Source organism: Lygodium microphyllum, chromosome 3 (genome assembly GCF_053477565.2).
Source record: "Lygodium microphyllum isolate KBCC chromosome 3, Lygodium_microphyllum_v1.1.10, whole genome shotgun sequence".
Taxonomy (NCBI): Eukaryota; Viridiplantae; Streptophyta; class Polypodiopsida; order Schizaeales; family Lygodiaceae; genus Lygodium; species Lygodium microphyllum.
In genome coordinates, this window is record NC_141137.1 from 16,111,669 (window position 1) to 16,134,403 (window position 22,735).

At 42.7% G+C, this 22,735-nt stretch overlaps 1 protein-coding gene across 4 annotated transcripts in view; it reads right to left on the reverse strand.

Annotated features, from left to right (window-relative positions):
- Positions 1 to 22,180, reverse strand: part of LOC148038087 (transcription factor MYB3R-1-like) — a 49,631-nt gene extending 27,451 nt beyond the window's left edge. Inside the window, exons 1-8 of one of the 4 annotated variants that reach the window (XM_087668731.1) lie at positions 21,000 to 22,180; positions 20,863 to 20,917; positions 20,647 to 20,704; positions 20,234 to 20,328; positions 20,016 to 20,119; positions 19,655 to 19,798; positions 17,918 to 19,535; positions 17,313 to 17,605 (exon numbers count right to left, since the gene is read on the reverse strand). In XM_087668731.1, coding sequence (XP_087524857.1) covers positions 17,313 to 17,605; positions 17,918 to 19,535; positions 19,655 to 19,798; positions 20,016 to 20,119; positions 20,234 to 20,328; positions 20,647 to 20,704; positions 20,863 to 20,917; positions 21,000 to 21,118 — 2,486 coding nt within the window. In that variant the 5' untranslated portion in view covers positions 21,119 to 22,180. The remainder of the gene's footprint in view (positions 1 to 17,312; positions 17,606 to 17,917; positions 19,536 to 19,654; positions 19,799 to 20,015; positions 20,120 to 20,233; positions 20,329 to 20,646; positions 20,705 to 20,862; positions 20,918 to 20,999) is intronic. The other 3 variants (XM_087668725.1, XM_087668719.1, XM_087668729.1) reach the window with 3 other exon arrangements.
- Between the last annotated feature and the right edge of the window lie 555 nt (positions 22,181 to 22,735).

The following is a 22,735-nucleotide window of genomic DNA, read 5'->3' on the forward strand; positions in this document are numbered from 1 at the left end:
AATACAACTATCTCGTGTTTGGCATATGGATTCAATTTCCCAAGCATTTCTCTCAGCTCTCTTCTTTGCAATGTTCACTCTCTTTCTTTCCCTTTTCTCATGTTCAACAGTTTATTTCAGTACTTGTTTAGGCTTCCATTGCTGCATCACTTCTAACATGGTATCAAATTTCAAGATTTATGCTCCTACTACTGTATTTTTTTTGCTAATTACAGGCCCATTTTATCCCTTCTTGTGAAGTGACCTCCAACATGGTATTTTTCAGCCCGTCTATGGTTCCTTGCAACCTGCATTTCCAGCCTGCGACAGCTGTTCACCTGTGCACATCAGTCTGCTGCATTTAATGCTCCATTCAGCTTGCGTTTTGGTGTTCTTTTGTTGACTGTTGGCTGGGTGACTATTTGTAAAGGTTGTTTTGCTATTTTCAATATTATTTGGATGTGTTTTTCACTTCCTACAGTATCCATTCTTCTTTTCCAAATCCGATTTTGGTTCACACTGTGTGAACTCTATTGTTGTGCAATCTTTGTTGTTTGGTTGGTTGTACTCTCTCTCTCTCTCTCTCTCTCTCTCTCTCTCTCTCTCTCTCTCTCTCTCTCTCTCTCTCTCTATATATATATATATATATATACCTTCACTCCTCTATCTTCCCTTCTTATCCTCTCCATATGGCTCCTCCGTGCACTTTCACTCATAAGTTACATAGACCTAACTATCTAACATGGAGTATTGTCATGAAAGCCTGGTTTGTGCATAAGCAGTTATGGTTCATTGTTTATGGAGTTGTTCCACATACTTTTCCATTTCCTAAATATTTTGATTAGGTCAACCATGAGGAAGCTATGCTTACATGGAATACGGATGGCTCATGTGCCTATTCTACTCTACTTCAATGTATTTCTAAAGAAGTTCTACCACTGGATACCTCCTATATGACATCTTCAAAAGAAGGTCGAAGCTTCAAATGTTGCACAAGGCACCTTCCACCATGCATGCAGTGACATTTTATGGACAGCTCCAATAGATTAAGTTTGAGCCTAAGGACACCATTCAAACATTTTTGCGCCATTTTACACAAGTACAAGACCAACTTCGACACATGCAGTCTACCTTTACAGAGGCACATCTCATGGGAACGGTACTCTACAAGCTCCCCCCGAAGTTTGATGGAGTGGCAAATGCTTTGAGGGCGCAAAAATCATCTACACCTGTGAGCTTCACACATATGTCCTCAATGTTGCTTGGGCATGAGGTATCTTTGTGTCTACAAAGGAGGCTTCCATCTCATTATGGAGGTTCTAGTGAGGCTTTTGCAGTGTCAGAGAGGGGCTACATAAAGAAGAAGTCAAAGGCTAGCAAGGCCACTTGCGGAAGGCCTGCAAAGAGTTAGCCACCTCACAAAAGAAAAAGAGGAAGAAGAAGCAAGATGCGAACTCTTGCAACGAGTCATCCTCTTCCTCAGACTTTGACTCTGATCCTCCGTACAAAGAAAAGTTCAAGGAGTGAAAGGAATCCGCTTCTTCAAATCGAGGGAAGGGCCTAGTAGCTCCTTCCTCTACTACTTTCTAGTAAGGTGATGCAATCATCCTTCGACTCTCAAGTGCCAAAGAGGGAGTGTGAGAGGGTGGTGAGATCAAGGGAAGGGCCTAGTAGCTCCTTTGGTGAGATAGGATAGGTGAACCTATCCTATCTCACCACTCTCAAGTGTCAAAGAGGGAGTGTGAGAGGGTGGTGAGATAGGATAGGTGAACCTCATCTATATAGATACAGATGTACACAGGTTCCAAAGAGGGACATCTCTGACACATCGCCTGAAGTATAGCAAGTTCAAACCCTAGAGCTGGGATCAACATCGAGATCCATGATGGGTTGGTATTTAGCAAAGAACAGGATTGGCTCCTACTCTTGTGCTCACATGAGGGGACACTTTGGTGGTTTACCCAAAGGTAGGGAAATCCATGGTCACATATGTTCAAGGGCACTTTTAACAAGACGGTCTTGTATGCTACTGTGAGACATTGATGACAAATACAAAGACATCCTATGGTTCTTCTCTATTATCAAAAGCTAATACGATCAACATCGACATCAAGTTCTCTCCAAGGCACCTTGGTGGTGTCTTGATCACCCATTGCTTGGGTATCCTAGGTTCTACTCTGCTGGTTCTATGTTGTATAGGCTATGATGAGTCATTCTCCTTGTATCATTGTATCAGATCACCCATTATGTGAGAGAGGGCGTTAGCAGTATTGTTAGCTTAGCATATTTGAAGCCTATTTCGTGCCTATATATTGGGACTCATCCTCCTTAATCATTACCATTCACCACGAGGACTTTCTATTGAAAAGAGGAGCCCATACCAGTGCCCACGTAGTCCTCTGAGTTCTCTTCTTTGTAGTATTCTCTCTTTCTTTCTCTTTTGTCTTGTGTTCAACAATTTATTTCAGCACCATACTTCATTGCCACATCACTTATGTGTGTGTGAGTAAATGCAGTGTAAGACTTGAGAATGAAAATTGAAGAATAATCCTATGGGCCCCCGACTCAATAGTCTAAAGACCTAAGAGTGTGAAGATGAAGCTAATTTAAGAACGTGACCACCCTTGTGTACGCCCACTAGCAGGTCTCTACCAATGAAATGTCTGACGAGGTGGTGAAGTAGTCCTAGATGGGGGTGAATGTGAGGTAGATGCATAAAGTACAATGAAATCGATACTCACATATCAATCAATCAACCCCTCAAGAGTAGAGAAGGATGGCCGCAAAGGCTATCTGTGTGCCATATGTCCAATTGCTGGGGCCAAATTAGCAAATGGACAAGAGGCACTCGTAGCAGTTTGTGGAGGGTTCTTACGAGGAAGACCCTAGCCCTTGGTATGACACTCCTATGTCAAGAGACGACATACCAACAAGACAGTAGGGTTTGTGGGAAGGAACACGGAGTGAACTCGATAAACACTGAGGAGAGAAGAGAAAAGAGAAGAAACTCTAATGAATGGAATGATGAAGATCTGAATCATGGAGTGAATGTGATACAAGGGAACAATGGTGTTGTGGCACAAGAAAGAGCATGAAGACAACCACGAACTGCAATGTCCTCCTGAAGGGGTGTGAGGGTAGTGGAGAGGCATTCCTTTAGACTATCACTCTTGAATGCTCAGCAGCTTTTGTACCTCTTGCTTTTTTAATATTTGGCTTCTCTCAGTGTACTCCAATAGCTTGTTGTTTCCCGCTTCTTGTGGCTTCTTTGCTAAAAGGTCAACAATTCTAGTCCTGCAAGTTGGTTGGAAGCAGTTTCTTAGTATTCAACAGATTTGCTATTTATATGTGCAGAGGTTACATATTGCAAATTTGTAAAGTTTTAGATATTTGCTAGGTTGCAAACATAGAGGGCATCTACATACAGATTGTAGATTGCAACTATTGTTGTAAAATTTGTGAATAAGGATTCATGGTACTAGCTTGGTTGTAGATTGTAGGTCTTGCAAGGTTGCTCATCTTATCAAAATGCCTGACAATTTAACCAAGTTGTCACTAAGAAACTTAGAGAAGAGGTGATGGACTAAATAAATCAGCTGTGAAAAATAAGTGATAAAGCCAGCCTATTAATAGGCAAGAGACTGTCTAGGGTGGCGCGCGGAGGGAGGGCGTTAACAGTCTAGGGTGCCGCCCCACTGTGGGCGCCCAATCCCTTTTTGGGGCTGTCCACTGCAAAACCAACCCTAAACACAAAACGTGAAACCCTAAACGCAAAACACAGAACGTAAAATTGCAAGTGAAGGGTTTCTTAACACCCCCTCTCAGGCCCAAAAAGAGGAAGAAGAGAAGAGTGAGGTGGAGATGAAATGCTTCAGGCTGAAGAATGCTCATGCAGTGGGTGCCACTTGGACAATGTCCTTCCTAGGGAAATTGTTCACTTGCCCAAGCACCCTAGTACAAAGATGATGAAATCATGCAATGCATTGGAGGAATGTCAGATTTTTTGTGGTGTCGAGAACCATAAGAATATGCCCGTACTCGATCTCGGGAGTTGGCTCCATGCTGACCAAGGCAAGAAAAAGAGGAGCAAGAAGATGTAGAGGATCCCTAAGATCCAAGATTTCCACCTCAAAGGTAACTTGCAATAAAGAACAGTAGATAGAGAGAACTAGAGAACCCGAAACTCAACCTCGAGTGTCAATAAATTAATTGCTTATTATGCATTCTCTATTTTATAAATTTATATCAATAAATTAATGACTCGCTTTTCTTTAAGTGTTGATGATGATCTAGCATGGCCATGAGACCATTTAGAGACCAGCATTCCTAGTGCATCACTTAATGGGGTGATCAGAGCACTGCGACAGGGATATCTGGTACAAGCAGTACAGGTTATAAAGGGAAAAGGAAGTGTCTGCCAAGTGTAAGAGTGTACACAAGAACCAAGGAATTACACATAAATGAAGATGGATTGAGTTCTAAGAAAAGGAAGTGCATTAGCATTGTGTATATGTATTCATGTGTGCATCCGAGAAGCCTGAAAACGTTTACTTGTGTGTAATAAGCATTGCATTCATTTGGGGTGATCCTCTCCCTTACAAGTCAAGGTTTAAGGTCTTTTCTCTCTTAATACATTAAGGAGAGAAGTAATTCTCACTAAGAAAGAGGAGAGAGGTAATTCTCTCACTAAGAAAGACAAGAGACGTGATCCTCCGGAAGTGAGGAGAGAAGTGATTTTCCCTTTTTGAGGTCTAAGATGACACAAGCTTTTGTGTGGAAGTTAATCTTAAGGTTGAGGCCCAAGGCAATCTAATGAACTCTCCTTATCTATGGCTCAAAGTGGTTGCATGGGCCATAAGTTAAGAGTAGAGTTTAAAAAGCTACCTTTCTTAAAATAGACATGGTGAATCCATTTTTAAAATATCTCACGATAGAAAGCCGATCTCTAAAAACAGCCCGTAAAAGTTATCAGAAACGGCGAGATCTACAACTTTTGTGTTGGACATTTTTCCATCCGAGCAACGCACAGAGAGAGATTCCAAAATGGATACTGCAAAGTAGGTCCTGGAACAACCACATCTTGCATGAAGATCAATCTTTCCAATCTTGGCACTCAAGTCTCTCTCCAAGAAGAGAAGCTCTTGGAGCCTATAAAAGGAAGGCTCTCCTTGGGTGTAAAGAAGGAGAAGCAAGCATCACTTTGCACGCATGCAAGAGGAGGAGAGAAGGCAATTCAAGTCTCACAAAGTGCTGCAGAAGCTTTGTTGAAATCAAGCACCAATAAGAGAGCCCTACACATATTGTGTAGGAGAGAAGAAGAGAAATCAAGGTCAAATCAAGATCAAAGCAGCCAACTTCCGAGTTGTGCAAGTGCTCGCCAGTTATATACCGTGCAAGGATCTGTGTAAGTTCAAGCTTGCCAACCCTCGGGTTGTGCAAGTGCTGCTGAAGCTCCGCTGAAATCAAGCTCCAAGAGGAGATCCCTACACATTTTGTGTCGGAGAGAAGAAGAGTCTCAAGAAGGATCAAAAGGTGCCAACTTCCAAGTTATACAAGTGTTAGCCGGTTGTATACCATACAAAGAACTGTGATCTTGTTCCCAAGATCTACAAGTTAAGCACCGGTTTATGTGTAACGGAGGAGCTTGCTCCTTGTCAATAATATAACTCCACAAAAGGGGGGGGGGGGGGGGGGGGGGGGGGGGGGGGGAGACTAGCCCATCTTCCAATCCCTAGTGTGTTGTCAAACTCTCTATCTCTCTCTCTTTCTCTCTACCAACAACTAGCTCCCAAAGTCCCTAAGATCCAAGCACTTGTTGCATGAAGTTCGACCAAGTGGTGAAATTTGACCCATTAGAACGAGTCCTATCCATGAAGGCATTCTTGGCCGTTGCAACAAGAGTGATAGTGCTAGGATATGGATAAGCTGTGTAATGAGGGTAAGGTGGATAGAGTGGAGAAGTGACGTACACTTTGGAATTAATCCTAGACTACCCATCATTGCATGCAAAAAGTGTGCACAAGGAATCCAAATGTGAGTATGGACTAGTTAGACATGGGTATGGTAGCCGCATGAGGAGCCCAAGGTGGAGGAATAGAGATACGTGGAGCATAGGAGGGGAATCCCTGCATAGTGACCTGTGGAAAGTGTGATGAGACATCATAAGCAAAGAATGGAGATCCCTATATCTAAGAGGTCAAAGGATACTTGTAACTAGGGGTAGTGAGGGGGAATGCCCATCATAGCCATCCTAGTGGAAAATGATGTGCTCATGTGTAGAAAGGTGAAGGGAATTGTGTAATGGGTGTCATGCCCTATAACGAAGCCCCATGGTGCAAAGTAGCTTGAGGATAAGTGGGTGGTATAGTGTTAAAGGGTGGCATTCCCAATAATGATGCACTGTATGTGAAGTGGTAGAAAAGTGTGAGTATGGAATAGAGAATGAGAAAGTGCTAGGAACAGAAACAAAGGCTCCAACTCCCAATTATAGGGAATGCAAATGTAGAGTGCAATCCAAGGTTTTGAAATAAAGAAGTGAGAAACTCCAGGTGAGGGCTAGACCAAGGCGGGATAGGAGGGAGTTGAGAAGAGTAGTGTAAGTGCTCGAATAAAACACAGGATGTAGATATACCTGATAAATAATATTTGCTTCAAGAGCCTCCTCCATTGAAGCTTACATACAAAAAATCATCTAGATTTTGCACACCAAAAACAAGCGAGGGTTTTGATCCATACAACTCAAAGGGATTATACAAACCTGACACTAGGCCTGGCTAAGATGATGAAAAAGGATTGCCAATCAACCCAAATGTTGTATATCCTCCATGATCAGAGACGTGTCTAACCTCGCCAACTGGTCCGGATGGAGTAGCAAAGCTACAAGGAGGGGAGGGGTGTAAGTTTGACTATATGTGATGCGGAAGTACTCTTGAAACTACTCTTTTGACATGAGACTAAAATCTAAAACAAGAGAAAACAAAGAAGGGTTTTGATCCATACAACTCAAAGGGATTGTACAAACCTGACACTAGGTCTGGCTGAGATGATGAAGAAGGGTTGCTAGTCAGCCCAAATGTTGTATGTCCTCCATGATCAAAGGCGTGTCTAGCCTCGCCAACCAGTCCGGATGGAGTAGCAAAGCTGCAAGGAGGGGTGTAAATTTGACTATATGTGATGCAGAAGTACTCTTGAAACTACTCCTTTGACATGAGACTAAAATCTAGAACAAGAGAAAACAAAGAAGGTGAAGGTAAAGGTGGGGTGTTGTCTTCCTCGCCAAGTCCATAATGCCTCCTCAAGGCCTTCAATGATGGAGAAGCCTGATAAGACATCATGAAGTAAGAAGAAGGTGATTGAGACGACATTGTGATTCAATTACGAGTCATTCATGTGCCTCGCACAAAACCAAGCACTCCACAATATCCACAAGATACTCTTTATAAGAGCACCAGCTCTAATACCACATCAAGAAAACTATGGAGTAGCTACTAGGGTTTGCACTAAGGACAAAGTCTACAACTACAACAGAGACACAACAATACAAACACAAACGTGTAAAATCCAAACCTTAAAAGTAAAATTCAAAACTCAAACACCACGACAAACACAAGTAGAACAAGAGAGAAAGAACACAATTCTAAAATGAATGAAAACTATAAATAAATGAAGAGTATACAAAGTCTATCAATGCTGGATAGACAACAGATGGTAGGTGGCTGATGACTGAAATCTGCACGGTAGAGTGAACCAAGCACTCCACAATATCCACAAGATACTCTTTACAAGAGCACCAGCTCTAATACCACATCAAGAAAACTATGGAGTAGCTGCTAGGGTTTGCACTAAGGAAACACAAAGTGTACAACTACAACAAAGACACAACGATACAAACACAGACGTGTAAAACTCAAACCTTGAAAGCAAAATTCAAAACTCAAACACTGCAACAAACACAAGTAGAACAAGAGAGAAAGAACACAATTTTGAAATGAATGAAAACTATAAATAAATGAAGAGTATACAAAGTCTATCGATGATGGCTAGACAGCAAATGGTAGGTGGCTGATGATCAAAATCTGCACGGTAGAGTGAACCTGCACAAAAGGATGCAGACTAAATGGAGGCAGCATATCTATTTATAGAGCGTGATGGACCCTCCCAACTTAGGGTTTCACTGAAACTCTCTCAAACGGCACACCGTTTTTGTATTTTTCATTAAATAAGCATGTTTTGGGGTTTTTTAAGAGACTAATCAATAATAATGCATTTCTTAGCTCACCATACTCACCCAATTTGGCAAAGTTCAATAGCACAGCTTCATCCCATGCAAGCTCTATCAAAACATAGAGCTAAAAATGCAACCAATTAAGTAGAAGATGATGGTAAATTAATGGCATCAGCTAATTGTCCACCAAAAACAGACAAACACAAGTTGCAGCAAGTGAAACACAAGCCCTCAATGATGGTGACAAACGACTGGGAATGATGCACATAGTTCGAAGGATGATCCTCAAGAACAGACAAACACAAGTTGCAACAGGTGAAACACAAGCTCTCAATGATGGTGACAAACAACTGGGAATGATGCAGATAGTTCGAAGGATGATCCTTAGAGGCCCGCCATATTCTCTAAGGGTAAGGTTGGTAACATCCAACAGCTAGCAACAAGATGTACAAAAGGGTGACACCTCTAAACAATACGACAATAGCTCCTCAGGTGAAAAGCATCTCATACAAGGAATATGGGCAACACGAGAGGGCAATGTCTAACTATTGTGAAGATATGAGTGCCATCACCTAACAACAGGGCAAGAGCTCCTCACATGGAACTTCCTAACAGTAAGGGAGTAGCTCCTTAAGTGGGAGGATAAGGGATTAGACACTTTATGCGTGGCACATGTCAAAAGATGACGTACCAGCAAGACAATAGGGTTGGCGAGGAGAAACACGGAGTGAACTCGACAAACATGGAGAAGAGAAGAGAAGAGAGAAGAAACTCTAATGAATGGAATAATGAAGATCCGAATCATGGAGTGAATGTGATACAAGGGAACAAGGGTGCCGTAGCATAAGGAAGATGATGAAGACAGCCACCAACCACGCAATGTCCTCTTGAAGGAGTGTGAGAGTAGTGGAGAGGCTGGAGAGGAGAGGTGACGGACTAAATGAATCAGCCGTGGTGAGTGAATGAAAGAGTGGCCTATAAATAGGCATAGTCAGTCTATGATGGTGCCCCTTTTTGGGGCTACAAACCCCTAACCCAAACCCTAAGCGCAAAACGCAGAAACGCAAAAAACACAAACTGCGGGTGAAGGATCCTAACAATAGGGGCACCTCCCAATGGTAGCACATCAACTTCTCAAGAGGGAAGCATCTCCTATAAGGAATGTGAACAATAAAGGAGAGGGCAATGTCTTGTCATTGTGAAGATAATGATGATAATGGTCCAAAAGTGTGAGGGATTGCGTACACCCACGTACGTTTCATGTCTCTATGATAATGAAGCAATTGATTTATGGCAAGCATGTTTCGTAATCCATATATTTTCTATTGCATACAATCCCATAAAGTTATCACTAAGAGGTTTTTTTTTTCTCAACACTTAAGTTAAACCACCCTTTTGTCAACAAGGAATCATTGAAATCAGATATCCACACCTACTTCTAGCGGGACTCCTATCTAAATATTACTTTCTTTATATAGGCAATTCATTATACTCAAACAAATTGTGTGCAATTGTATTTATGTCTTGTTAGAGAAAATAGACAATTAAACTCATTCAATTCCGTTATTAAACCATGAAGAATATTTTGACTGCCGGTCTAGAGACAGCTTGCAATCTCATTTTTTATAATAAAAAGAATTTTCAATTTAAAAAATATGTTGCTCATTCCACTAGTACTTGGCTGGAACAATTCGGCAAACTATTGAAAAATATTGATTATGGAGATAATTTTCATCACGCAATAAAGCATTCATTATGGCAACATTTTGCACTGAATTGTACCATGACATTTTATAAGGTGCGGTATGATATTAGTATGAAACAAAATAACTCTAAATGGCATTGTTTCCATCTGGACACACGGCAAGAGATCTTTGTTGTTTTAGATTGGTTGAGCTCATTTTGTTGTCTAAAGTTACGCTTTGCTTTATAGTTGTGATATGGTTTTGCTTTTCTAGTAAGAGAAAGCAACAAAAACTTCATATTTATATTTAACTTTGCTCTTCTAGTAAGAGAAAGCCACACGTCCCAAATTGGGACCAAAGAACAACATAAACAAAGCTAGACGCTACCATCTCCAAGCAAAGAGAGCGTCCTCTGATAAACATGGACTGCTTTGGCAACAATGCTGCTTTGGATATTCTCGTTCTTGTTTACAAAAGATTTGCTATATTTTCTACATGGCAAAGCTATTGATGACTTGGTAAGCCACAAGGCTATTTCCTCCTAGGCAAAGCTATCCTGACCTAAGGAATGTCGATTCAAAGTTGTTTGTGATTGATTTCTTTGTCCTAGAGGTTGATTGATAGTTGTATTATTGCTCGGCTACCTATTATTCGCACTATTCTCATCTCAACACACATAGCAAGAGATTCAAGTTGTGTTTAGTCAGCTAAACTAATTCAATGTTTGTGTATTTGGCACTTAGTGTCATGGGGCATGTGCACGCATGTGTGTGCGCGCACATACACACACTTTCTTTCTCTGCTCAGCTCTAGAGGGAGGTACTTTTTGGAGTCATCACTCGTAGACAGTCACGGATGCACTTGGTACGATGGAAGAAGAGGGCATTTCTAGCTCGAAGATCTTGTACTTAAGGATTTGGCATTGCTTAGAGTGGCAAAAGTGCCAACTCTCATTGTTCTTCCTTGGATACATAGAATAAAAAAATAAAGAAATACTACAATATAAAACCAACCTTCCTTCTCAAATAGGGTGATAAAACCCGATCAAGCACTTAATTCCAACAATTAATAATTGAGCATAAACTAAAATGCACGCATTATCTTAAAAATCTTAAACAATAGACATAAAACCTGATCAAGCACTTAATTCTAACAATTAAGAATTGAGCATAAACTAAAATGCACACATTATCTTAACAATCTTGAACAATAGACACCCTGTTGGCCGCACCTTTCAGTATTTCTTTAACTTTAATTGTCAATGGATGTATTACAAGCCAAGATTCCATGATCTCGCTGGCTGATCCAAAAGCCCCTTGCTAATCCAACAATCAGCAAATAAATTGGGCAATTTGCCCCTTGATTTTTACCCAAGACTTACTCTAACTAGACCCGAACTGGCCAACTGCTACCCCAAACTCCCAATGGATGCTTGAGCATCTGAAATCCTTGACAATACAATAAATTGCAAGTATTGATTTCAATGTACGATGCCTTATCCTATAGGCACAGGTCCCAAGGTGGCTGCTAAACCCTAATTTTTGCAAAAATTTAGGGTTTACAACAAAGATCACTTTGCTGTGTCCACCAAATTTGGCTAAGATTAGCTCAAAATGGCTGAGAAATCCTGGAATCTCCTTAGAATGGGTTGGAGAAGGCGAGAAAAAGCCAAGATTAGAGAGAAATCCGATTTTCTTCGCAAGAAAACCTTGAATAGTGAAACACTGCCGCGTAGAATGCTATATAGGAATGCAAAAATATACACAGGTGCAGAGAGAATAGCTGCGTATGTCTCCGCCTTGAGGACCACGATCTCCATCAGCCCGCGTGCTGTCTGTCACCAGCAGGCTGTCTCTGTCAGATACAAGTGATCAAGTGCTGGACAGAACTGCTATAAATAGCAAAAAAATACCACAAAAATAGCCAGCATCAGGTCGGCTACATATAATGCAGCCGACTGCACAAAAAACTGTCCAACTGCTGCTGCCAGTCTGACTGCACCTGCCATGTGGCATCTGATCCAAGTGCTGACGTGGCTGCTGACACGGCTCCTGCGCTAGACTGGCTGTACTGCCTGCTGCTCTGCACACTCCTGGCTGTCCAGGCTCTAACATCCATCATAACCTTTTGATAATGCATGTTGTAGGTCACATGCATGAGGTTTGATTGGCATTTCAAAACTTTCCAATTCAATTATATTGTGATAGAAAAACCTACTCCAAACATATCTTATTCCGACCACATAAAGGTTCAAAGGGTTCAACTCACACACATTTACGCAATTAAAAATGATACATCAATTTGAGAATGTTTGATACACATTCCTAAACCTTTCTAAACTAGACCAAAACTTGAAGAAATAGTCAAACACTTGAAGGGGGGGTAAAACAAGCGACCTAGAACGTTTAAAACTAATTGAAAGCCTCAGCTCATAGAATGCTAAAAGCTAAAATATAACTAGTGCTCTTAAAAACAGTGGAGTATTAAGTCCCTCAAACAATCATCCAACAAGTAGAGATCCTCGAAACACAACAATCTTTTGTTTCCACTTTTACCATACAAACCCCAATCACATAAAAAAGAACAATCTAACAGCCAAAAAACCCACCACCTACCTCAACCCTCTCATAATTGCAATCCACCACACTTACACATGGCCATCTTCTAATGGACTTCTCAAAGGTCAAAGATAATGACCCTCCACAAGCATAGCAAACCCACATTTCACACATTGGCGACACACAACACCTCACACGAACGGAAAACTATGTATAACTATAGAAAGGTTGAAAGAAGTATGTATGCTACTCAATAAATGAGTTTAATTGAGATGGCCCTTAAGCTCAACGAGACACTATTTGGCCAAACCTGATTTGTGTTGGCCAAACAACTCATCCTCACCTTCACCTAAAAGGCACGTCACTCTTGTAACGTGTCCGCTTGTATTTTCAGGACACGTCTCAACAGCCCATCGGAAAGGATGTCTAGAAAGCTCCGCCCAGCACTCCCATGGAATGTTACAGGGTTTACAATCTAGGGCTTTCCGCGTCTACCACGTAGCGGAAGTATTCCGGCCGTTCCCACTTAGGATCGACCTGAATTAGGGTTTTCCTCATTGGTCATTTCCTAACAGCAACTAGCGTCGGACCCAAGCGAACTGCTTTACGCAGAAACGCCAGGTCCGAAGCGGATTCACGTTGCACTTGGTTCAAGGAGAATGGGAAACGAGAGGGATGCAAAGCTCAACCTCTCTGCCATAAGGCATAGTCCCATTCCGTTCCCCTAAAACAACGTAAATCGGGTTTAATCATAACTCTAGGTCAACGCTTTAGTTGTTCGTGTTCTTTGACGATCTTCATGCTGTCCATCGTGAATTTTGAGAAAAGTTCCTAGCCAACCGGGACCACCCATCCGTAGGGCGGACCTATGGCCCATCCTCCGCACCTTCCTCGGGTTGTTTTAGTTATTTAATAATTACCTAACACATTAGTTGGACATGTAACAACCAGCTTCTTTAATTAACCCGTTAGGCACTGGTTCCTTTACGTAATCTTATCACTTGACATAGAAAAACAATATCAAACAAGTTCCTTATTAACAGGTTATCATATTTATCTTTGAAATACAAACAGTCCAGCCCATAGGCTTATCCACAATCGACCCGAAGGCTATCCAGCAATCCACAAGGATCACTAATCCAAGTTTCCGCCCATAGACTAGTATGCGAGCCTCGAGATCCAATCCCGAGTCACATTAGCCTCTTGTGCAAGGCCCGGAAGGCGAGGGATTTACGGCCAGAGCCCCCCTGGCACCCAAGCGTCCTCCTGCTCCAAGTAACACTCAACGGAGAGACCTCTCACGGCGGGTTCGGTCCACTTTCCCGGCGCGGTCAACAACCCCCTTGGTTAGGGTCAGGCAGGCAGTCGGGAGTAACTGAAGCTGCCTCTCCCTTCAGGCCTTCAACCTGAAGTATAGATATTCATTTATCTTTTATTTCATTGATCAAACAAAGCCAAACAGTGCTCTAAAATCTGTAGCAAGCACAAACATTTCCATTGATCGTTTTTGTTGGCAAACTGCTAAGGAATGAATCCTTCCTTTCGAATGCATCCAGCACTCGATCCGGGATGACTTGCAACTTGGCAAAATCCCCTATATCCTGGGTTAGGACGTACCCTATTAACCCAACTTGGTCAAACCTTAAGTTCATTGGTTACTCCAATTTATCGGCTGGTCTTTAGTTTCCAATCAATCCTCTTTACTCAAGAAAGACCACTAAATTAGGATAATTATTCATCCTCTTGCAAGATAACTTGCAGAAGGACATGCCAACTTCACTGCGAGAACTTGGCCATTCCCTTGTGATCCAATCACAAGATCATATGCCTCCGCACTTGTTGTGCAAGTGCTGCATCGAACTATGAGACTATGGAGTCACGAAACAATCTGTTTCAAGTTCTTTAAGCTGACATCGTTAGACCTAGGGTTTCCAAGTTTCATCTTTGTAAAATTCTCAGGGACAAACCCTAGCACACTTTAAGATTGCATTTCACTGTCCCTACATTCAGTGAATGTGGACAAGTATTTAAGGTATAGGCGTTTCTTTAACTTATTCCAAACGAGTACTCCGTGGCTTAGGTGTTTTAGGTTTATGCCAATTTGGTTAACTCTAGAAGATAATTTCGAGATTACTTCCACATGATTCGTTGACTATGCGTAAATTGATTTTTCAACCCTAACTTGTCGGTTTGAGATCAGGCATAGGTTAGGTTAATTTCAACTAATCTTCCCTTTTCTTTGTGAACAAAATTCATGCTAAATAAGCAACCTTTTTCTTACTAATTTATGCAATTAACAACAATAATTTCATAAAGTTTATGCATCGTAAGAGTCGTTTCATGCTTTGCACTTTCCATGATGATTCATTGCGATATAGGTTAATAGTGCGAGATACAGTTTATACTTCTAAGCTTAACCGAAGTATACTATTTTAATGGATAATAATCTAGTCTTATAATTCATTTCAATGCATAAGCTATTTGCTAGAAATGCGTTCATACTTTCTTAATTTGCATGTTTCATTTAAAAGTATTGATGACTAAGTTCCTTCATCGTGAATAACGAAAATATATCATATTTCTAATAATTAACCTTGCATGATTGAATTACAACAATATCAAATAAAAATTAGGAAGGAAAACCTGGGTTTGGGGTGAGATATCCACATGGATGCTGGGAGACGACCCTCCCGCGGCTGCGCCTTGGACTTTCTTAGGAGGCATCGCAATTACAGTCTTCCGGACGTGGAAGCAGCTTTACAACTCCTCTTTGGAATTCCACCGTCGCTCCCTTGCACCGTCCGTCAGAAGTAGTTTTAGAAGGCTCCCTCCTTAAAGTAGGGATTTTGAACGAAGGGATGTTTCAAAATCTTTTGCCGGTAAGACCCATTAAAGCCATGGGGAAGACTTAATGGCCTTTATAAACTCACACGAACGGGAATAGAAAGGTGTGGAAAAGACACAAGGTGCGGGAGAGCTCCAAGGGAAAATAATAACCGTAAAGATTATAAGTAAGGGTCTAAGGACCCTTAGGCAAATTAGAAGAAAAGGGGCTTATGAGGGTTTACACACGGAGGGGGGAAATGATTCCGAGGCCAATGAGGAAGGGCTAAAGGAAAATTTAAAAAAACACGGGGGTAATAAGACCTTTAAGAACTTAGTTCTTCCAGGGGGAAAAGGGGGCTTATAAAGGTTAAAAACCGAGGGGTGTAATAAGCCCAAAAGAAGGGGGCTTAAGGGTTAAACATGGGGGGTAATAAGCCCAAAAGAAGGGGGCTTAAGGGTTAAACACGGGGGGGGTGTAAGGGGTTTTAAAACCAAGGAAAAGGGGCTTATAAAGCCCAAGGCAAAAGATAATGAGTTTAACACGGGCGGGGGGGAGGAGGGCGGAGGTGGTGGTTTTGAGGCCAAGGGAATGGGGGCTAAGATGGCCCCGCCCCTTTGGAAGCTTCCAAGCTTCCAAAAGGTTGCGTTCGCCGGAGGGGGGGGGGGGAGGAGGGCGGAGGTGGTGGTTTTGAGGCCAAGGGAATGGGGGCTAAGATGGCCCCGCCCCTTTGGAAGCTTCCAAGCTTCCAAAAGGTTGCGTTCGCCGGGGGGGGGGGGGGGGGGGGGGGGGGAGGAGGGCGGAGGTGGTGGTTTTGAGGCCAAGGGAATGGGGGCTAAGATGGCCCCGCCCCTTTGGAAGCTTCCAAGCTTCCAAAAGGTTACGTTCGCCGGGGGGGGGGGGAAGGGACAGGACCGTCAGTCGACGGCGAATAACAGCAGCGGCTCCTCCCTCCTTCCTTTCGTGCTCGACGGCGTCGCGTCCCTCTGCCCAGGGCGGCCAGCGCAGAGTCCCTCCGTCTAGCGTCCGGCAGCCCACACCCTCTCACGATGCTGCAGAGTGTCGTCCCCTCTCTCGATGCTGCAGAGTGCCATCCCCTCTCTTCTCGATCTCTCCACCGTATCCAGCTCCCCCCTATGGCAACGCCTCCTCCTGTTTAAATAGGGGAGGGGAGGGGGATCCTCCCTCTCCTAACGTGTCAGGCGGCATGGCATTGAGGCTAAGCAAGCTCCAGCGAGGAGCTTGCTGGCCCTTCTAAATCCCTCTCCCCCTCCAGCACGACCGTCGCCGACGGGAGAAGAAGAAAAAAATTTTCCATTAACCTTAATAGGAGGTTTATATATGAATTTTCAGTATTTGATATATTACACCTCTTGGCACTTAAACACTCCATCCTCATTATCTTTATAGCTTCCAATTATGTGAACCCTATGTATTGGCTCAATATCATTAGCTTGTACTTAAGTTGCACTTGGATTGTCCTACATTTTCTTTGCTTGCTTTACTCAGCTTTCTCCTTTCTCCCTTGATCCTACCACACTTCTAATAAGGCTATCGCTTACAACCACTCAAACCCACAAGCCAGCAAACCATATTATACCAAGTCATTTTATGCCCTCAATCTGTCCTGTTCCATGCCCCTTTTGTGGTTCAAGAGGGCACTAGCAAAGGGCAACACAGCAGGAACTCTACAAGCAAGCAAATTGCTGCTCACACAGTCTATTCCCTAGCCCTTTACTTTGGTTTGGGCAGCCAGTGTTAAAACATCTCAACCTTGCTAAGCCCTTTAAATGAACTGAAACAAACAAAGCTCCAGAACTCAAACTTTTTCCTGTGAATAGTTTTTAAATTGTTTCAAGTATTCTACATCCAATGTCCGTTTGACTACATAGAGGCCTGTGGCATGGAAATGGAATTAAATTGCAGAATTCACACAAAAAAAAAAAAACGGACAGCACAAAACTGAATGAGCCTGCCTTTATGATGACGCTTATCTCCAGTTAACAGGCTGGACTAGAGCATAGAGCACGAGTAATACATACAGATTAAGTCCCTCTAACTCGGAGATGCCTCCAAGCCAATCCCGCTTCATGCCAGACAATGGTGTTGACAAATTAATGCATCTCTCTGGCTTGACAGCAATTGCTTGGGAATCAAACTTTCTCTCCACAGACCGTATCATCGTAGACTTTGTAGGTGGGCTGGCCCCTGAGATCTTTGTAACTGGATTCAAAGACCTTGTCGAGCCTACTACATTTCCAACAAGCTCCAAAGGAGTCGACAGCAAAGGATACTCGTTCACAGAGTGTTCAGTGAGCACTAGGGAGTAGTCTACCTGTATTCAATAAAACAATCTAGCAGGCTCAGTACTCTGCCTTTAAAGCTCTGTTTAAGGCGTGATTTTGTGTGTGTGTGTGTGTGTGTGTGTGTGTGTGTGTGTGTGAGAGAGAGAGAGAGAGAGAGAGAGAGAACTTTGAAGGCTAGCAGTTCATGTGCGTGCATGTGTGTGTGTGTGACTGTGCCAACACACATGCGAGTGGCTTTGTATGTGTTGACACAACTATAAAACTTAGCAAGTTACCAACCAGTGGACTGTGTGCATGGATTTGAACCTGGACTGACTCTGACAAATGAGGATGAATGGTACCTTATCTGTTGTTTCCAGCTCACCAGCTTTTTCTGAATTTAGATCTGGCTCAATTGGAGCTATCCCTTGTTGATGCTTCCCATCTCCATATTCAACATCATGATTCTGATCTTCCAGTTTCACCTTATCTCCTTTTTTATGTACACGCATCAAATTGGAAAATCCAGGTCCCAGCTGTTTACCTGTTGCCTTAGAAAGCACAGAACTTTTATGTTTCAGGGAATAGGGGGGTGAGACCAGCAACAATCTCTCCTTCAATGATTTTACCCCAGAGCAGTCTTCATTGCACAACCCAGTTTTATTTGAGCCTGGTGTTTCCAACACAAGCACTCCTGGAATACCTGCCCCGTTTCTGTCATCAGATTGTACAGGAGTGACCACCTCTCGCTGGCGCTTCCTCAGTATAGAGGGGCTACCTCCAAAAGTTCTTGCAGCGTTTCTAAGTAATGCCTGTGGGCTAGCGTCTGTACTTGAAGAACTCCAGGGGCAGTTTGGAGGGGTGGAACAACTTATTGCTGACATAAACATCTGACGCACACCGAGAGGGCTATAAGCTTGCTGGACATAGCCAGAGCTCATTAAGTCATAATTGGTGAAAGGCAACTCAGGGCCTGGAAATTTAGGTGGCTCATAAAAGAGAGAATCTGCCTCTCTATCAATCATTTCAGAGTTTGTTTCCACTTCATTTGCCTGCCACGACACTAGCTGTCCTGATCCACCCCTCCCTTGACCAAAAGACCGCTGTAGCAGAGCCACTTCACGAAATTCACTAAGTTCTTCACTCACGTGTTTTGATTCTGATTCTGTTTTATTGGATACCCGGATGAGAGGAATATCAATCAATTGAAGACAATCGGCATCACACATAGGGAGATCATCCTCAACCAGTGTGAGGAGACTGGATCCTCCTGAATTGCCCGCCATCTTTCTGTTAAAATCATCCTCACATGCATGAGGCTGTGCCGAAGACCAAGAAAAATGGGAAGTGATGGTGCCAGGCATGCATGGCTGTCCTAAAACAGATTGATCTGATAAACTAACTTGAAATTCGCCGGAAGAGACATTATTGGCAGGAGAAACTGGCTGAAGAGATGACTCAATACCTTCAACTTCCACTGAGCAAATTCCAGTGGATGATGCCGGTAGACATGAGATAAGGCCATCAAAGGCAAGTTCACGTGGGGAACCCTTTTGAGACAACTGTGTGTTCAAGCAAGAAATTCCATCTTCACAAGGGCACCCTTGAAGTTGTGATAGTTTCATTTCTGGTTCCTGTTGCTCTGGATGCTCTGGCCTCATTTTGGCATCAATTTCAAGGTTTTTGTGGCATGGGTTTCTCACAGCATACTTTTCAGTCTGAAACTGCACGTATCCAGAGGAACTTTCCGACTGAGTACATAAACTTGAATTTGAATGCCTGCTGGCAAGCTCCTTCTCTAGTTCAAGGGATGACTGCAAATACAAAGAGGCACCTTCTGCATTGCTAGTTGAAGCCATCCCCATAAGCATGGGCTGAGAAAGAACTCCTGACATCTGGGCCAATGAGCCAGCTGTGCGGAATGTATCAAGCTTTTTTTTAATGGAACTGTTCCAGTGATTTTTAATGGCATTATCTGTCCTGAAAATTCTCATTGTGTAAATTTGTCAGAAAAAAATGCATGTGATCCCATAAAGAGCACCCACAGTATTTCATAAGTTGGCAAAATCTCTGTAAAAAATTCAGTACAAAGGACGCACCTCCCAGGTAAAAACTTTGCAATCTCCGCCCATTTGTTTCCATAGATTTCATGAGCTTGAACCAGCGCCATCTCCTCCTCTGGAGTCCATGCATCTTTTTTGATAATAGGATTCAGATGATTATGCCATCTGTTATTCAGAGTGCTGCTTACTTAAGGTGTGAGAAATGGAAGCATGCTTAAACTATTACACAATCACTCAGAACCCGTAATGAGAATGCAAATTGATGATAACAAGAATGGGTTACAAGATGTTAAACTCCATGAGGGAGAACCACTTTACACAATCAAAGGTCTTGTAAGCATTACTAGGGAATTTTTCTGATTGAAATTCAAAACACTAGAGAGACACCATTACAGACCTTTCTCTGCACTGCTTCCCAATGCGTCCTGGTAAGGACTGTGCTATCACGGACCATTTCTTTGCACCAAACTTACTCACAAGATCTACTATCTTTTCATCTTCCTGGAAAAAAGGTTGTGCACAATTGCATGTGTGTGTGTATTAAAATCAAACAAGTGAACCAGAAACTGAATGAAGCTGTGGCACAAACTTGGTGAAGCTAAAGACCATGCATACCTCTTTTGTCCATGGCCCTTTTACAAGATCAGGATTCAAAACCTTTTGCCATCGATGCAAGCATTGAACATCTGTTCGATCTGGAAAGTACTCAGCTGTAAGCATGGAGGAACATTACAAGCTTGGTTAGCTCATTTACAACCCCCTTGTCAGCACGAGGAACAGCTTTGCAAGTGCAGACATTTCTCAGAAAGATGAGCATTGTTCCATGAGATACTATAGGATCTGCAATGATCCTTCATAATAAACTAGAGGTTGAATAAACAGCAGAACCAATGTATGTACAATCATATTGCAATCAAATTCAGCACAGGAAAACAGCATTCCTTTGCTTGATAGATAAGTGAACAAAATCAGTACACTTATGGGCATAGCCAAGCAGCAATTATCCACAAAAATTATGAAACATGTACCAATTTTCTTCCAATTCTTGCCATTAAATTGCTGGACGGCCCTTCGAAGTGTCTCATCCTGACACATTTGAAATGAATGAATTCAGAGCCATTAAGTGAAGGACGATAGCATCATTTCTCACTTCCACCTCCAAACTCTTGCACATTCTCACAAAAAAAGAGTCTCATGCATTGTCATTTTAAACATGGAGTTGTAAGATATCACTACCATCTCACCTCCTCTGGTGTCCATCCACCTTTGGAAGATTTTCTAGTAGGTCCACCAGTACGACTGCAATGAAATTGCAGCAAGTCAAAAAAAGAACACAACGTGATATGAAAACCAATCACAAAGAGACACAAAGAGGTGCTACCCCTGTACTGGAGGCAGGCTATAAATTCCGCTGTCACTGCAGTCTGAAACAGATGAGCATGAGGGTGCAGGTCTCTTCTCTTCAGAACCACAAATTCTCCTGGACTTGACTCCTGCCATCCCTCTGTAAAATACATATCCCTGTCTCCTTTTAATTACATGTGCATGCCACTACGATGCACTGGCAATGCTACGGTACATAGACCTCACTAAATGTTTATATTCCATTCAACGTGCAAAGTTGCCGGATCCGCATATGCTTCTGCATTAGCTTGGAGTGGAACTCCTGAAATACAGTTGAGTCGAAAGAAGACAACCGCAACTTTGTCGGAATTGCAAAAACTGGCTCACGGTATGACAACTTGGCAGGATTAAATAGCAAAAGGAACTGACAAAGTAGGTCAAAATGGCAGTCAAGGTAACCAATCAAGTAAGCCCAGAGGCCGAATCTTTAATAGTGAAGGCTATCGACGTGCCAGATCAAGGTTTACGCACAAACAAATGTTTGAACCTCGCATAGCGGCAAATCGATACAGTCTGGAGTAGACAAAAGATCACAAGCCTTCGAGACGATCATCGGCCTAGAATAGGCTGCAACGACAGCAACTCCTGTATTGCTGCTCCGAAAAGAGATGGATCTGGAAACGATCAACGCATGAAAAAAACCGTATATATCTCTGCTGAGCTGGTTGACTAGTTACTCTTTGAGAAACGATAAGCCGTCAACGAAACGCTTCCCGCCAGAACCTTAGGTTTGCAGTTGTTCACATACAAATGCAAGCAAATAGTCTTAGAAGCTCATGTCCGGCTTAAAACTTGTTACAGGCTTGTCCTCTGTCTGGATCCCTCAAATCCACATCAGCTCTGTGAGCAGGAAAAATATTATATGAATCATTCTGTACAGATAAGTCGATGCCGCCATTTCCGTGAGAAGGTTATTGGCGGGTGCAGTTGCTAGTCTTCGGCTATGCGAAGAATGGCAGAATAAGAAAAAGAGGCGACAGCAGAAGCAGAGGGCGAAGAAAGGAGGTAACGAAGAAGAAGCAGCAGAAAGAAAACCTAGGCTGGGCTCGACTCGGCTGAGCACGGCTCAGAGCAGAAGTGAAGAATCCTATTTGCTTTTTTTCAAACCTCAAACGGCCCTCCCACCGGCTATAACAGGTGCCCTCAGCAATGTGATTATGTGTGCGGCCAACTCCCGAGTCCCAATTTCCAAACGCAAGAGTGTAGTAGAGGGCTCTCACACGAGGCCTGGCTACAAGTGCAGCGTTTACACACCAAGTAATGGACGGCCAACACAAAGTGTGGGCATGCGTTTTTTTTTAAATGGGCATGGACATGGGCATCATAGCTTTACATATCATATGGACACAATTTGTAAAAATTTTAAAAATAATAAACTTATAAATTCTTTGATTGGTTGCAAATGCAAAAAGTGTACCCTTATTCACCACTTTACAAAATGGGCAAAGGAGACTCCCCATCCAAAAGTGGCCAGAGAGTTTACATGTTTAGTAGGTAAACAACAAGTCATGTCGTCTCCAATGTGTAAAGGACTACGGACGCCCAACCTTTAAATAAGTGTTTTGATTGGTTAAAGCTTACAAAGTGGGCATCTGTCATTTGGTGTGTGTTACATGCTTCGATTCGCATGCTCCACACTCCATCTGATTCACACGCTCCCAGTCAAAGTCCCGCTCAGCTGCTGCTGCCAACTATGTCCGTCCCGTCAGCTCC